Genomic DNA, 17,498 nt, shown 5'->3' with positions numbered 1-17,498 from the left:
TAATACAGCTGTAGAATATGATACTAAAATGTAAGCTCCAAAAGCGAGAAACTTTGCCCTGTTGACTGGTTCTCCCAGTATCTTGAATAGCGCCTGGCACATAGTAGGAGCTTATCTGCTCAGAGTAGTCAAGTCTATACGTGTTTGATGATTATATTTAATAATTTTGTGCACTTCAATATTAACAGGAAATCATGACTCTCAAGACAAATGAGCTATTCCAGACGATGCAGAGAGCACAGGAGCTAGCACAGAGGCTGAAACAAGAACAGAGAATCCGAGAACTGGCTCAAAAGGGACATGACACTTCTGGATTGATTAAAAATCTTGGCGGTAAGCACTTCACTAGAATTTTACTTATAATATCTTTTGAAGAGGATTTTAAATAACTGCCTCTTTTTAATACCTTTAACACGCCTGTTGACTGAATATTGTTTAAGGAATTTCAGACCTTGAACTAATGTAACTTCATAATGCTTATTTTATTTGGGAAATTGCCTTAAGAGCAGAATTAAATAATGTTACACTTCCCAATAATCTTTTACGATATAGGAAAGATGTTAGGGTTCAAAGCTGACAGCCAAGAAAGAATTCTTGAGATACCTTTGGTGCAAAAAGGTGGTTTTATTAAAGCACGGGGACAGGACCTGTGGGCAGAAAGAGCAGCACTTAGGGTCATGAGGAGTGGCTCATTATATACTTTCAAGTTGTGCAGGGTTAGGGACAGTGTAAGTTTCTAAGGAATTTGAAAGCAAGGTTTCCAGGACCTTGAGGGGGCTAGCTATTGTTGGGAAAAGGTCATTTATTACTGTCTGATAAAACCTTAGTTATGAGACCCTTCAGATTATATCAGTGGATCATATGATTGGGGGATGATTGTCAACATGTATCGGGGGCCGGGACGGCGGTAGAGATAAAGGAAGTTTCCGAAGGAATTTTTTTTATCTTAAAGTAGACTTACAGGATTGTGGGGGTTGGGCTAAGATTGCCTTTTGCCCTTAGCAAAGTGTCAACATCCAGGCAGTTGAGTTCCTAGAGGAATGTCACTGTCTATTTCAAGGACTTGTCAATGGGCTGTAAGTAGTAAGGAAATTTAATAATTTTTCTTCTGCGTTTGTTTCCCATTTTACATAAATTTTCTTATGTTTTGCTTACAGTAGGTAAAATGTATATTTTTTTTGCCCGGTTTTTTTAGAGAAATCTATGAAGTGATCTCCCCCTGTATTCAGTATGGGATAAAAATGCAGGTCACTTTTTGTAAGAAACTTTAGGATAGCCCTTTTACATTTTTATTGCAGTGTTCACACTGATTGCACTAAAAATCTTGTGTGTATTTAGTTGCTGCTACACATACTTTCTGTTACTCTTTCTGAACTGTCATTATGTTGGATAATATATTTCTCTTGCCAGTTGATAAAAGTGGAATATAATGCATCTACTAACAACATTTCAAATTTAGGACATGGCTTGGATGATGTCAGTGGTAAAAAGAATACATGTACCAATTCTGCAACCTCTCCCAAAAAGGATACTGCTGTACAAACAGGTATTTGTTTAAAAGTTGTGATTTGGTTTAAAATTTACTTAAAATTAACATCACAGTTAGAATTAAGATCAATTTAGAATTGAGCTCTGTTTAAAAATGAATTCACCAAAATTTTCAATAAAAATTAGAAAATAAAGGGATCTCTTGATTTTTAATTTCTCTGCAACAGTTTTATTGAGGCTTAATTCACATAGCATAAAGTTAACCTTTTAAAGGATACAATGCAATGTTTTGGGTTTTTTTTTTTCTTCAAGTTTTTATTTAAATTCTAGTTAATATATATGGTGACGTTGTTTCAGATGTAGAATTTAGTGTTTCATCACTTACATATAATACCCAGTGTGCATCACAAGTGCTCTCCTAAATACCCATTACCCATTTAGCCCGTTCCCCCACACACCTCCCTCTATAACCCCTCATTTTGTTTTTGTTTTTTTTCTTATTTATTTGAGAGAGAGGGAGAGCAAGAGAGAGAGCAGAAGCAGAAGGGAGAAGCAGAGGGAGGAGAGGGAGAGGCAGACTCCCCGCTGAGCAGGGAGCCCGATGTCGGGCTCGATCCCAGGACCCTGAGATCATGACCTGAGCTGAAGGCAGACATTGAACTGACTGAGCCACCCAGGTGCCGCAATACCTTCTAGTTCCATCCAGGTCATTGCAAATGGCAGAATTTCATTCTTCTTGATGGCTGAGTAATATACCATCTTCTTTATCCATTAATCAGTCGATGGACACCTGGGCTCTTTCCATATTTTGGCTATAGTTGATAATGCTGCTATAAACAGGGTGCATCTGCCCCTTTGAATCAGTATTTTTTGTGTCCTTTGGGTAAATGCCTAGTAGTGCAATTGCTGGGTCATAGGGTAAATCTGTTTTTAACTTTTTGAGGAACCGCCATACAGTTTTCCAGAGTGGCTGCATCAGTTTGCAGTCTCATCAACAGTGTAAGAGGGTTCCCCTTTCTCCACATACCTGCCAACATCTGTTGTTTCCTGTGCCATTAATTTTAGCCGTTTTGACAGGTGTGAGGTGGTATCTCATCATGGTTTTGGTTTGTATTCTCCTGATAATGAGTGAAGTTGAGCATCTTTTCATGTGCTTATTAGGCATCTATATGTCTTTGGAAAAATGTCTGTTCGTGTCTTCTGCCCATTTCTTTTTTCTTTTTTTTAAGATTTTTAAATTTATTAGAGAGAGGGAGCACAAGCAGGGGGAGCAGCAGGGAGAGGGAGAAGGCAGCTCTCTGCTGAGCAGGCTGCCCGATGGCAGGACTTGATCCCAGGACTCCAGGATTATGACTTGAGCCGAAGGCAGACGCTTAAGTGACTGAGCCACCCAGGCGCCCCTTTTGCCCATTTCTTAACTGGATTATTCATTTTTGGGGTGTTGAGTTTGATAAGTTCTTTATAGATTTTGGATACTAACCCTTTTTTGGACACATCATTTGCAAATATGTTCTCCCATTCTCTAGGTTGCCTTTTAGTTTTGTTGATTGTTTTCTTCGCTGTGCAGAAGCTTTTTACCTTGATGAAGTCCCAATAGTTCATTTTTGCTTTTGTTTCCCTTGCCTCTAGAGACATGTCTAATAAGTTGCTATGGCTGAGGTCAAAGAAGTTGCTGCCTATGTTCTACTCTAGGCTTTTGATGGATTCCCGTCTCACATTTAGGTCTTTCACCCATTTCGAATTTATCTTTGTGTGTGGTGTATGAAAGTGGTCCAGTTTCATTCTTCTGCATGTTGCTGTCCAGTTCTCCCAACACCATTTGTTGAAGAGACTGTGTTTTTTCCATTGGATATTTTTTCCTGCTTTGTTGAAGATTAGTTGACCATAGAGTTGAGGGTCCATTTCTGGGTTCTCTATTCTGTTCTGTTGATCTGTGTGTCTGTTTTGTGCCAGTACCGTACTGTCTTGATGAGTATAGCTTTGTAATAAGAGCTTGAAGTCTGGCATTGTGATGCCACCAGCTTTTGTTTTCTTTTTCAAGATTGCTTTGGCTGTTTGGGGTCTTTTCTGGTTCCATACAAATTACAGGATTATTTGTTCCAGCTCTGTGAAAAAAGTTGATGGTATTTTGATAGAGATTGCATTGAATGTGTGGATTGCTCTAGGTAGCATAGACATTTTAACAGTATTTGTTCTTCCAGTCCACGAGCATGGAATGTGTTTCCATATCTTTGTCTTTCTCAATTTCTTTCATGAGTGTTCTGTAGTTTTCTGAGTACAGATCCTTTGCCTATTTGGTTAGGTTTATTCCTAAGTATCATAGCTTTTGGTGCAATTGTAAATGGGATTGACTCCTTAATTTCTCTTTCTTCTGTCTCATTGTTAGTATATAGAAATGCAACTGATTTCTGTGCATTGATTTTATATCCTGCCACTTTGCTGAATTCCTGTATGAGTGCTAGCAATTTTGGGGTGGAATCTTTTGAGTTTTCTACATAGAGTATCATGTCATCTGCAAAGAGTGAGAGTGACTTCTTTGCCAATTTGGATGCCTTTTATTTCTTTTTGGTGTCTGATTGCTGAGGTTAGGACTTCTAGTACTATGTTGAACGACAGTGGTGATAGTGGACATTCCTGCTGTATTCCTGACCATGGGGAAAAGCTCTCAGGTTTTCCCCATTGAGAATGATATTTGCTGTGGGCTTTTTGTATATGGCTTCTTTGATATTGAGGTATGTTCCCTCTATCCCTACACTGTGAAGAGTTTTAATCAAAAAAGTATGCTGTACCTTGTCAAATGCTTTTTCTGCATCAGTTGAGAGGATCATATGTTTCTTATCCTTTCTTTTATTAATGTGGTGTATCATGTTGACTCATCTGTAAATATTGAACCATCCCTGCAGTCCAGGAATAAATCCCACTTGATCATGGTGAATAATTCTTTTAATGTACTGTTGAAGTTGATTTGCTAGTGTCTTGTTGAGAATTTTCACATCTGTGTTCATCAAGTGTATTGGCCTATAATTTTCCTTTTTGGTGGGGTCTTTGGTTTTGGAATCAAGGTAATGCCTCATAGAATGAGTTTGGAAGTTTTCTTTCCATTTCTCTTTTTTTGGAACTGTTTGAGAAGAATGTGTATTAACTTTTCTTCAAATGTCTGGTAGAATTCTGGGAAGCCATCTGGCCCTAGACTTTTGAATTTGGGAGATTTTTGATTACTCATTCATTTTCTTTGCTGGTTATGGGTCTATTCAAATTTTTTTCTTCCTGTTTCAGTTTTGGCAGTTTGTATGTTTCTAAGAATTTATCCATTTCTTCCAGATGCTTATTTTGTTGGCATATGATTTTTCATAATAGTCTCTTACTATTGTTTGTAATAGTTGTTTGTAGTTCTGTGGTGTTGGTTGTGATCTCTCTTCTTTCATTTGTGATTTAATTTATTTGGGTCCTTTCTCTTCTCGTTTTGATAAGTCTGGCCAGGGGTTTATCAGTTTTATTCTTTCAGAGAAACAGATTTTAGTTTCATTGATCTTTTCTACTATTTTTTATCTCTGCTCTTATCTTTATTATTTCCTTTCTTCTGCTGCTTTAGGCTTTATTTGCTGTTCCTTTTCTAGCTCTTTTAGGTGTAAGGTTAGGTTGTATATTTGAGATTTTTCTTGCTTCTTGATGTAGGCTTGTATTGCAGTATACTTTCCTCTTACAACCACCTTTGCTGCATCCCAGAGGTTTTGGACTGTTGTGTTTTCATTTGCTTCCATGCATTTTTTAAAATTTCTTCTTTAATTTCCTGGTTAACCTCCTCTTTCTTTAGTAGGACATTCTTTAACCTCCATGTGTTTGTGGTCTTTCCAAATTTTTTCTTGTGGTTGACTTCAGGTTTCATAGCATTGTGGTCTGAAAATATGCATGGTATGATCTCAGTCTTTTTGTACTTTGTTGAAGGCCTGATTTGTGATCCAGTATGTGATCTATTCTGGAGAATGTTCCATGTGCCCTCAAAAAGAATGTGTATTCTGCTTTAGGATGAAATGTTCTGAATATGTCTGTTAAGTCCCTCTGGTCCAGTGTATCATTCAAAGCCATTGTTCCCTTTTGATTTTCTGCTTAATCTGTCCATTGCTGTAAGTGGTGTATTAAAGTCTCCCGTTGCTATTACTGAGTTTCCTTATGTTTGTTATTAATTGATTTATATCTTTGGGTGCTCCCAAGTTGGGGGCGTAAATATTTACAATTGTTAGATCTTCTTGTTGTTAGACCCCTTGTTTATGAGATAGTACCCTTCTTTATCTCGTTACGTTTTTTGGTTCAAAATCTAGTTTGGTATAAATATGGCTACTCTGGCTTTCTTTTGACTTCTGTTAGCATGATAGTTTGTTCTTTATCACCTCACTTTCAATCTGCAGGTGTCTTTAGGTCTAAAATGAGTTTCTTGTAAGCAGCATATAGATGGGGGGGGTGTGTGTGGTTTTTTTTATATCCATTCTGATACTTTATATCTTTTGATTGGGGCATTTAGTTCATTTACATTCAGAGTAATTATTTATAGATAAGAATGTAGTGCCATTGTATTGCCTGTAAAGTTGCTGTTTCTGGAGATTTTCTCTGTTTCTTTCCAGCTTTTGTTGCTTTTGGTCTTTCTTTCCCACTTAAAGGGTCCTCTTTAATACTTTTTGTGGGGTGGTAGTTTAGTCATCATGAACTCCTTTAGTTTTTGTTTGGGAAGCTCTTGATCTCCTTCTATTCTAGATGACAACCTTGATGGATAAGTATTCTTGACGGCATATTTTTCCCCTTCAGCACCTTGAATATATCAAGCCACTCTTTTCTGGCCTGCCAGGTTTCTTTGGAGAGATCTACTACTACCTGATTTGTCTTCCTTTGTAGGTTAGGGATTTCTTTTCCCTTGCTGCTTGCAGGATTCTTTCCTTACCTCTGTATATTGCAGATTTTACTGTGCTGTGTCTTGGTGTTGGTGGGCTTTTGTTGAGTTTGATGGGAGTTCTCTGTGCTTCCCAGGTTTGGATGACTGTTTCCTTCCCCAGGAAGAAGGAAGTTGTCATCTATAATGTGCTCAAATAAAACTTATGATGCAGTGTTTTTTTAAAGAGTACAATTAGAGTTTATTTAGAGTTATGCAACCATCCCCACAATGAATTTTAGAACATTTTTATCACCCCCAAAAAGAACCCCTGTGTTCATCAGCAGTCGTTCTCCATCTTCTCCCTTGTCTCCAGTCTTAGGTAACCACTAATCTACTTTCTGTTACTCTAGATTTGTCTATTCTAGACATTTCATAAATTGGAATCATACCATATGTGGTATTTTGTGCCTGGATTCTTTCACTTAGTGTAATGTTTTAAGGCTCATCATGTTGTAACATGTAGCAGTACATCATTCTTTTTCATCACTGCATAATATTCCATTTTATGCATATACCACATTATGTTTATTCCTTCATCAGTTGGTGGACATTTGGGTTAATCCTGCTTTTTGGCTATTAAAGATACACTATGAACACTAATACAGAACTTATGTAAGACATATTTTCAGGTCTCTTGGGAGAGAAGAGTAGCATTGCTGAGTCATATATAACTGTATGTTTAGCATTTGAGGAATTGTAAAAGTTTTCCAAACTCTGTCATTTTATATTTCCATTAGCACTGTATGCAGTTTCTCTTGCATGTTCACCTACACTTACTACTCTCATGGTTATAAAGTGGTATGTGATTGTGGTTTTGATTTACATTTCCCCAGTGACCAATGATGTTGAACATTTTTTCATGTGTTCATCTTATTTAAGATTTTATTTATTTGAGAGAGAGCAAGCAAGTGTACAAGCAGGGGGAAGGGTGAGCAGGAGAGGGAGAAGCAGGCTCCCCACTGGGTAGGGAGCCAGATGCAGGGCTCAGTCCCAGGACCCTGGGATTATGACCTGAGCCAAAGGCAGACGATTAACCAACTGAGCCACCCAAGCACCCTCATGTGTTTATTTTGATTTTTTAAAAATGTGATAAGGTAATACCCATGTTGGGCATTATTATAGGTCTCCATGCTTACTGTGAATCCTTTCAATCTTTTACGTATCTTTCTGGGAAATTTTTTTTTTTTTTTTTTAAGATTTTATTTATTTGACAGAGATAGAGACAGCCAGCGAGAGAGGGAACACAAGCAGGGGGAGTGGGAGAGGAAGAAGCAGGCTCATAGTGGAGGAGCCTGACGTGGGGCTTGATCCCGTAACGCCGGGATCACTCCCTGAGCCGAAGGCAGACGCTTAACTGCTGTGCCACCCAGGCGCCCCTGGGAAATTTTTTTTTAATAGCTTTATTTTGATTGATCCAGGAAATCCCTTTAACTTTTCGCTTTTTGAAATCCAGGGATAATTGACATATATCATTAGTTTCAGGTGTGTAACATAATGATTCTATATTTGTGTATGCTGCAAAGTGGTCACAGTAAGTCTAGTTAACATTCATCACCATCAGTTACAAAATTTTTTTCTTGTGATGAGATCTTTTAAGATTTATTCTCTTAATTGTGGAATTCTTATTAACTATAGTCACTGTGTTGTACATTACATCCCCATGACTTATAAACTGGAATTTGTACCTTGTGACTCTTCACCCATTTTGCCTTTCCTTCCCCTCGCACTGCTGCCTTTGGCAAAAATATCCCTATCTATGAGCATCTGTGTGGTTTTGTTTTGTTTTGTTTTGTTTGGTGTGTATATATATATAGTTTTTAAGATTCCACATATAAGTAAGATCGTTATGGTATTCTTCTTTCTCTTTTTTTTCTTAGCATAATGCCCTCAAGGTCCATCCATGTGGTCACAAATGGCAAGATTTCATTTGTTTTTATGGCTGGATAATATTCTTTTGTGTGTGTGCACACACTACATTTTCTTTATATTTGTCTGACACTTAGGTTGCTTCCATGTCTTTACTATTGTAAATAATGCTCCAGTGAACATGGGAGTGCATATATCTTTTTGAGTTAGTGTCCTATATATACCCTGAGGTGGAATTGCTGGATCACGTGGTAGTAGTTCTTTTAATTTTTTGAGGAACTTTATACTGTTTTCCATAGTGGAAATTTACCAATTTACAACCTCCACCAACAGGGCATGAGGGTTCCCTTTTCTCCACCTCCTTGCCAATTCTTGTCATTTCTTCTCTTTTTGATACTCAACATTCTGACTGGTATGAGGCCATATCTCACTGTGGTTTTGATTTTCATTTCCCTGATGATTAGTGATGTTGAGCATCTTCTTACGTAGCTCTTAGCCATCTGCAGGTTTTCTTTGGAAAATTGTTCAGATCTTCTGCCCATTTTAAAAATCAGATTGTATCTTTGCTTTTGCTATTGCATTGTATGATTTCTTTATGTATTTTGGATATTAACCCCTTATCAGATATATCATTTGCAAATATTTTCTCCAATTTAGTAGGTTGCCTTTTCATTTTGTTGGTTTCCTTTGCCCTTTGCTGTGAAGAATGTTTTTGGTTTGATACAGTCTTACTTGTTTACTTTTACTTTTGTTCCCTTTGCTTTTGGACTCAGATTAAAAAAATCTTTGCCAACATCAATGTCAAGGAGTTTACTACCTATGTTTTCAATTCTAGGGGTTTTGTCTCAGGTCCTTTATTCAAGTTTTTAATCTATTTTGAGCTCATTTTTGTGTATAGTATAAGATAGTAGTCCAGTTTCATTATTTTGCATTTGACTGTCGAGTTTTCCCAGCACTGTTTACTGAAGAGACTGTTCTTTCCCCATTGTGTATTTTTTGCTCCTTTGTTGTAAATTAACTGTCTGTGTAAGTGTGGATTTATTTCTTGGCACCCTGTTCTGTTCTTTTGATCTGGGTCTGTTTTTATGTCAGTGACATACTATTTTGATTACTATAGCTTTGTGATGTAGTTTGAAATCAGGTACTGTGATGCCTCCAGCTTTGTTCTTTCCCACAGTTGCTTTGGTTATTTAGGGTCTTTTGTTTGCATAGAAATCTTGGGATTGTTCTATTTCTGTTGAAAAATGCCATTGGAATTTTGATAGGAATTGCAATGACTCTGCAGATTGCTTTGGACAGTACAGATATTTTAAGAATATTAATTTTTCCAGTCAGTGAGCATGGAATGTCTTTGCATTTATTTATGTATTCTTCAGTTTCTTTTAGTAATGTCTTATCGTTTTTCATTGTACAGGTTTTTCACATCCTTGGTTAAATTTATTCCTAGGTATTTTATTTTTGATGCAATTGCAAGTGGGATTTTTTTTCTTAATTGCTCTAAGTTTTAGTGTATAGAAACACTGCAGATTCTTGTATATTGATTTTTATATCCTGCACCTTATCAAATTTGTTTTTTCTGACAGATTTTGGTGGAGTCTTTAGAGTTTTCTATATATATAAGATGTTATCATAAATAGTTTTTCTTCTTCCTTTCCAGCTTGGATGCCTTTTCTTTCTCTTGCCTAATTGCCATGGGACTTCCAGTACTGTGTTGAGTGAAAGTGTGGAAAATAGACATCCTTGTCTTGTTCTTGATCTTAGAAAAAACTTTTCACTTTTTCACTGCTGAATATTATGTAAGCTATTTTCTTGTCATACATAGTCTTATGTTGAGGTATATTCCCTTATACCCTATATATGAGAATTTTTATCATAAATGGATGTTGAATTTTTGTCAGATGCTTTTTCTGCATCTGTTGAGATCATATGATCTATATCTTTCATTTTGTTACTGTGTTGTATGTCTTATTGGCAGTTGTTGCAACATACTTGCATCTCTGGAATAAATCCTACTCGATCATGGTGTATAATTCTTTTAATGTATTGTTGAATTCTGTTTGCTACTATTTTGTTGAGGAATTTGGCCTGTAATTTAGTTTTCTTGTAGCATTCTCTGATTTTGGTATCAGGGTGATGCTGGCTTCATAAAGTGAGTTTGGAAGTGTTTCCCTCCTCTTTTATTTTTGGGAAGAGTTTGAGAAGGATTTGTATTAATTCTTCTTTGAATGTAGGGTGGAATTCACCGATGAATCCATCTGGGCCTGGTCTTCTGTTTCTAGAGAGGTTTATTACTGATTCTCCTCACTTGTAATAAGTCTGTTTGGATTTTCTCTCTCTTTATGGTTGTATGTTTCTAGGAATTTATCCATTTGTTCTAGGTTGTCAAATTTGTTCGTGTGCAATTGTTCATAGTAGTCTTATGATCCTTTGTATTTCTGTATTGGTTGTAATGTCTTTTTCATTCTGAGTCCTCTCATTTTTCTTGAAGGTTCTAGCTAAAGTTTGTCAGTTTTATCTTTTCAAAAAAACAGCTTAGTTTCATTCATACCTTCTGTTGTCTTCATAGTCTCTATTTCATTTATTTCCATTCTGATCTTTGATATTTCCTTCCTTTTACTGACTTTGGTGGTTCTTCTTTTTCCTTGAGATTGGAAGTTATGTTTATTTGAGATTTTGTTTCTTGATGTGTAGGCATTTATCAAATTTCCCTTCCCTTAGAACTGTTTTTACTGCATCCCATAAGCTTTTATGTTGTATTTCCATTTTAATTTGCTTCAAGACATTTATTATTTTTTTGGCCTATTGACTAAGTGGCATGTTATTTAATCTCCACATGATTGTGAATTTTCCAGTTTTTTGCAGGTAATTGTTAATTTCTAGTTTCATATCATTGTGGTTGAAAAAATGCATGATGTAATTTGAATTTGCATGAATAATAATTATTAAGACTAACTTTGTGGCCTACCATGATCTGTCCTGGAGAATGTCCCCTGTGTACTTGAGAAGAGTGTGTATTGTTTCTTTTAGAGTGAATGTTCTGAATATATCTGTGAGGTTCATCTGGTCTAATGGAAGGTCTAATGTTTGTTTTTTCACTTTCTGTCTGGATGATCTATCCATTGATGTAAGTGGTGTTTTAAGTCTCCTACTAATACTGTACTCCTGTCAGTTTCTCTCTTTAGGTGTGTGAATATTTGTCTTAATATATTTAGGTGCTCCTGTGTTGAGTGTATAAATATTTACAAATGTTATATTCTCTTGTTGGATTGACCCCTTTATCATTATGTAATGCCCTTCTTTGTCATAATTACTGCAGTCTTTGTTTTGAAGTCTATGTTTTGTCTGATAGAAGTGTAGCTACCTTTACTTTCTTTTCCATTTGCATAGAACATCTTTTCCCATCCCTTTATTAAAATGTCTGTGTGGTTCCTTAAGTGAGTCTCCTATAGGCAGTCTAATTTTCTTACCCATTCACCCACTGCATGTCTTTTGATTTGGAAAATTTAGTACATTTACACTTAAAGGAATTATTGACAGGTGTGTCCTTCTTGCCATTTTGTTCATTGTTTTCTAGTTCCTTTCTTCTCCTCTATTGTCTTCCTTTCTTTTGATGATTTTAATAGTATTAGATTCTTTTCTTGATCTTTTGTGTATCTGCTGTAGGTTTTTGCTTTGTGGTTACCGTTAGGCTTACAATAATTTATAAGTCTGTTTTAAGTTGGTAACAATCTAAGTTTGAGTGCACTCTAAAGTTCTACCTCATATCTTTTTATTTTTTGTATCCCTTAACTAGTTATTCCAGTTACGGTAATTTTTACTACTTTATTGTTTTAACCTTCAGACTAGCTTTATAAGTGCTTAATCCACTACTTCTATTTTGTATTAATGTTTACTAATGAAGTTTTTATTTTCATTTTTTTTTTTGTTGATTAGCGCCCTTTGTTTTTTCACATTCCTTTTAAGGCCAGTTTAGTGGCGATGAACTCTTATTTTTTGCTTGTTCGGAAAACTTTTTACTCTCTTTTAATTCTCAATGATAATTGCCACATAACATATTCTTGGCTGGAAGTTTTTCTTTCAGCACTTTGAATATATTGAGCCACTGTCTTCTGGCCTTCAAAATTTCTGCTGAAAAATCTGTCTTCTGAGGGTTCCTTGCAGGTATCAAGTTGATTTTTCTCACTTTTTTAAAGATATGCTTCTTGTCTTTAAGTTGTGACATTTTAATTATAACGAATCTTAGTGATGGTTTGTGTTTCAAATTTTGAATTCTCTGTGCTTCCTGAATCTGGATATCTGTTTCTTCTCCAGGTTAGGGATGTTTTCAGCCATTGTTTCTTCAAATAAGTTTTCTGCCATTTTTCTCTTATGGGACTCCATGTAATTTGAATATTATTCTACTTGATGTCCCATAAGTTCCTTGAGCTATCTTCACTTTTATTTTTTTGATGCTCTGATTGGATGAATTCCACTATGCTGTCTTTGAGTTCACTGATCCTTCTGTATCATCTAGTCTATTGAACCCTTCTAGTTTATTTTTCACTTCAGTTAGTCTATTCCTTGGCTCTGTGACTTATATTTGGTACTTTGAATACTTATATTTTCTTTTTGAAGTTTTTGCTGTGTTTATCCATTCTTTTGAGTTCTGTGAGCATCTTTATCAGCATTACTTTGAACTCTATTAGGTAAATTGTTTCATTAAGGTTTTTTTCCCTGAGGTTTTATCTTATTCTTCTGTTTGGAACATATTCCTCTGGTTTCTTCATTTTGTTCGATTCTCTGTCTTGCTTTCTATGCATCAGATGAAACAGCTGCCAGGATGGAAGGAAGGGCCTCATGTAAGCACTGAACCTATAGTTCAACCCTACCCTAGCTCTTGGTTGTCTCTCAAACCTTTGTGATAGTCCATGCAGCTAGTTTTATTTTTAAAAGCTCCCAGTAGTTGTGTGTGGCAAGACCAGTCAGTGTACTAGAGAGGGATATCTGAGTAAGCACTTAGATTCAGGCTGTGTGGAAGCCAGACCTCCAGGCAGCAGCAGTCCACTAGAACCACAAGCAGAAGCCCCCCTGGCCTCCAGGGCCTGGTGATCAAGTGGTACCCACTGCATAGCAGCTTCAGAAACCAGGGTATGACATAAAATCCAGGGCAACGGATGTGTATAAAAGTTCCCCTCTGGGAGATAGTGACGCTGTGAAGTAGGACAAGAAAAGCATGAAGACACCTGCCAGCTGGAGTGGGGGGGGGGTGAAAGGTAGCACCTATTAGGGGTTCAGGGTAGGCCTAGGGTTTTTTTTCCCCCAAGATTTTATTTTTATTTAATAGAGAGATCATGAGCAGGGGGAGAGAGATAGAGGGAGAAGCAGACTCCCCACTGAGCAGGGAGCCTGATGCGGGATTTGATCTCAGGACCCTGGGATCATGACCTGAGCCAAAGGCAGACACTTAACCGACTGAGCCACCCAGGCACCCAGGCTTAGAGTTTTAAATGAAGGTAGTGCCTGCCAGCCTCATTTCCCTGGAATAGTATCCCAGTAAGTCCCTAGATATGTGGTAAGTTAGATGCCTGCCCCTTAGGCCAACACTTTATGTGAAAGAAGTTCATTTACTTATATTAATAACTCTGGGTACTATTGGCTGCCTCTTTGCTGGGCCCTGGGGCAAGTTAGTCCACAGAATAGCCATTTTTTCCTTCAGCTATAGCTTTGTGGGTCTCATGGACATGAGCCCTATTGGCTTTCAAAGCTAGATGTTTTGGGAACTCCTCTCTCAAGAGCAGATCTTCAAAGCTGGGGTACCCAGTGTAGGGTTCAAACCCATTGCACCTCAGGGAGAAGCTCTGGGTTACTTACCTGAAAGCTGCTCACTTATCTAAAATTATTCTGCTTATGAGCTCTTGGTATTTTATGATACTTTGCTCTTAAGCTTGATGAATCTTATTCAGTCCCTTCCCTATGTCCAGATAAATAACAGAATTATATGACTCTTACACATTATTTAAGGGGAAAGTGAAAATAATTTTTTAAGATAGTGAAATTATGTGTATTATCACTGAATAGCTCTAAATAAGAGAATTTAATCAGTCAGGGTCCCAAAATAGAGTAATTCAAGATGGCTTATGTAGAAGGGGACCATTTCCAAAGAACTGGGTGTGAGGGAATCAGAGATAGTTTATGACTTTGGTGCTAGCAGCAGCTAAGCTGATTACCAAAACCTAGAAGGCAAAAGTTGTGTTAGAGGTAACTTTGAGGGGAGCAGTGACCTTTGGTAAGGGGACCGTGTCAGCCTTAGGTCAACACAGGGAATGAGACAGTGGAATAAATATCCTGACTTCATTTGTTTTCCTCCCTTTAATCTGCCTGTGAACCCTCTTGACTAAAGTTGGAGGACCCAGGAACCCATTGATATGGTTCATACCAGTCTGCTTGCCAGGGCAGAGAGTCATGGTAGAAAAAGGTGTTAAGTGGGTATAGAGTGGCAAAAGATAATCCAGTATTAAAATGATGCAGGCTGGGCAGCCTTACTAGGGATTGGTCCTAGAGTATCTGTAGCCTGGAATGCACACCTAGTAAGTGTCCAGGATAAGAGAGCAATAACTGGACTATTAATTTTTTTTAATGTGCAGCACAGACTTTTCATTAGCTAATTGTGTATTTAAAATTTTAATCATGAGTGAAAGAAAACCTTTTGTAGAATTGCTCAACTGGCTTCATAGCTATTCTTATCGAAAGTAAGGAAATTTTTTTTGAGGAAAATTTTCCAATGTTGTATGTGATTCAGCAGTGGTCTGCAGGCAGGAAATAATGGTATATGAGTCATATGGATCTGAAAGTACAAAAAACAAAACCATCAGCAATATTTCCCTAAAAATTTGGTTCCAAGAAGGGAGGTATAAAAGACATTTTCCCAGTACTTCAAACAAACAACGGAAGGATATTTTCCAGATCCTGTATATTTATGTACTTTAATTTCAAACCAAGTTATGAAAAAAAAAATCACTTAAATTTTTTACATTGTTTTTGATGAAAAATTTTGTCAGTTACCATTGATACCAAAAATGTAAATTAGACTTTTGCTGAGAAAGAAATATCTATAAAGATGGTATTATATATGGCTTTTGTATACTCTAAATGAAAGCCAGGACAGTCCTGTGAAACGTTTCTTTTAAAAAATGGTCTCTATTATGTGATGCTAAGAATGAATGAATCATCTGGGGTTGCCTAGATGGCTTGGTAGGTTTAAGTGTATGACTTTTTTTTTTTTTTTAAGATTTTATTTGTCAGAGAGCAAACGAGCACACAAGCAGGGGGAGCAGCAGGCAGAGGGAAAAAGCAGGCTCCCCGCTGAGGAAGGAGCCCTATGCGGGACTTAATCCAAGGACCTTGGGATCATGATCTGCGCCAAAAGCAGATGCTTAACCGACAGGCACCCAGGCGTCCCAGTGTCTGACTCTTTATTTCAGTTGAAGTCATGATTTCAGGGTTGTGAGTTCAAGCCCTGCACTGGGCTCCACACTGGGTGTGGAGCCTACTTAAAGAAGACTGAATCATGTGAAGTTGTGAAACATGCTGTGGCATGGATGACCAAGGCATCTTGCTGAGTAAATAAGCTGGGCATGGGGTCCAGGAAGAGTGCACAGAAACAAATATCCTATAGGTCACGTATAAGGAGTCTAGGGCGGGGTGGACAAATTCATAGAGATGGAAAGTAGAGAGGTTGCTGGGGGTTGGGAGGGAAGGCGGTATGTGGAGTTACTGCTTAGTGCATGGAGGGTTTCTGTTTGGTGTGAATCAAAGGGTCTGAAATTGTGGAGCACTGTGGGTTTGCTCGGTACAGTGAATGGTATACTTAAAAATGGTTTAATGTAAGATTTAGAACCCTTGTGCACTACTGGTAATGTAAAATACTGTAGTCGCTATAGAAACATACAGCATTTCCTCAAAAAATTCAAAATAATAATTACCATATGATCAATTCCTGTTCTGTGTATACCCAAAAGAACTGAAAAGTAAGAAGAGCTACTTGGACACCAGTGTTCATAGCAACATTATCAATAACTAAAAGGTAGAAGCAATCTAGATGTCCCCTGATAGATGAATGAATAAACCAAAGTGTGGTATACACCTACAGTGGTATATTACTCAGCCTTAAAAAGGGAGGAATTATGACACAAACACATGGATGAACTTCGAGGACATTATGCTAATATGAAATAAGCCTGTCATAAAATGACAAATACTGTATGATTCCACTTCTATAAGGTACTTAGAATAGTCAAAATCATAGAAAGTAGAATGGTGGTTGCTGGAAGCTGGTAGGGAGAATGGAAAGTTTTTTTAATGGGTATAGAATTTGGGGGGGGAAAAAACCAAACTATAATGCCTTTGAAAAAAAAGTTAATTCTGTGTTAAAAATTAATCCTCTGAAATTTTTCTCTAGATGACTTAAATACAGGAACATTCACCAGTGCAGAATCATGCTGTGGAACAGTAATAGAGAGGGAAATTCTAAATTGTTCATCTCCTGCAGAATTTAATGAACAGTTTAACACTAAGAAAGACAAAGAGGAACTCATAAATCAGGTTAAAGGAGCCAACTTAGAAAAAGAAAACAGTTGGTATAATGATCAGTGTAATGAGTTTGCAAGGACAGAGAAAACACATATGAAGAAATGTCCTAAAAGGCCTGATTGGAATATAAATAAGCCACTCAAAAGGTATATTCCAGCATCAGAAAAGTACCCTAAACAGCTGCAAAAGCAGAGAGAAGAAAAAAAAGTAAGAAGGCAGATGGAACTGCTCAATTTGGTAGAAAGAAATAATCCTGGACATCTTTGTCAAAACAGAGGCACTTCACCAGTTCTTCCTTCATGTCAAGAAACTGAGCCAAGGTTCAGGTGGCATCTAATCAAAAAGGTAAAACTTTTCTGTCTTAAAAATATTTTAAAGTATGTATTGATGTTTCTAGATTGAAAACAGTTCTCCACAAGCTTATTTTGACAAGGCTGTTCTATATGTGAGCAAGAGTTAAGAAATTTGCTTTAGTTTATATCAGGGGTTGTCAGACTATGGCCTGTGGGCAAATCCATCATGCTGTAAATCAGGTTTTATAGGAACACAGCCAGGCTCATTCTTTTATGAATTGTCTGTGTCTGGCTTAGAGTAGTTGCAAGAGACCACCACGTGGCCCACAAAGCCAAAGTGTTTTACTATCTGGTCCTTT

General features: G+C 37.1%; 1 protein-coding gene across 13 annotated transcripts in view; it reads left to right on the top strand.

Annotated features, from left to right (window-relative positions):
- CCDC66 (coiled-coil domain containing 66) overlaps positions 1-17,498 on the top strand; it is a 52,662-nt gene that overhangs the window by 31,792 nt on the left and 3,372 nt on the right. For all 13 annotated transcript variants that reach the window (XM_008703639.2, XM_008703637.2, XM_040628667.1 and 10 more), the window contains 3 exons: positions 189-333; positions 1,460-1,546; positions 16,716-17,191. In XM_008703639.2, the coding sequence (XP_008701861.1) occupies positions 189-333; positions 1,460-1,546; positions 16,716-17,191 (708 nt within the window). The remainder of the gene's footprint in view (positions 1-188; positions 334-1,459; positions 1,547-16,715; positions 17,192-17,498) is intronic.

This window comes from Ursus maritimus, unplaced genomic scaffold (genome assembly GCF_017311325.1).
Source record: "Ursus maritimus isolate PB19 unplaced genomic scaffold, ASM1731132v1 scaffold_14, whole genome shotgun sequence".
Lineage (NCBI taxonomy): Eukaryota > Metazoa > Chordata > Mammalia > Carnivora > Ursidae > Ursus > Ursus maritimus.
Note: the sequence above shows the minus strand (reverse complement) of the source record. Positions and strands in the feature narration are given on the sequence as shown.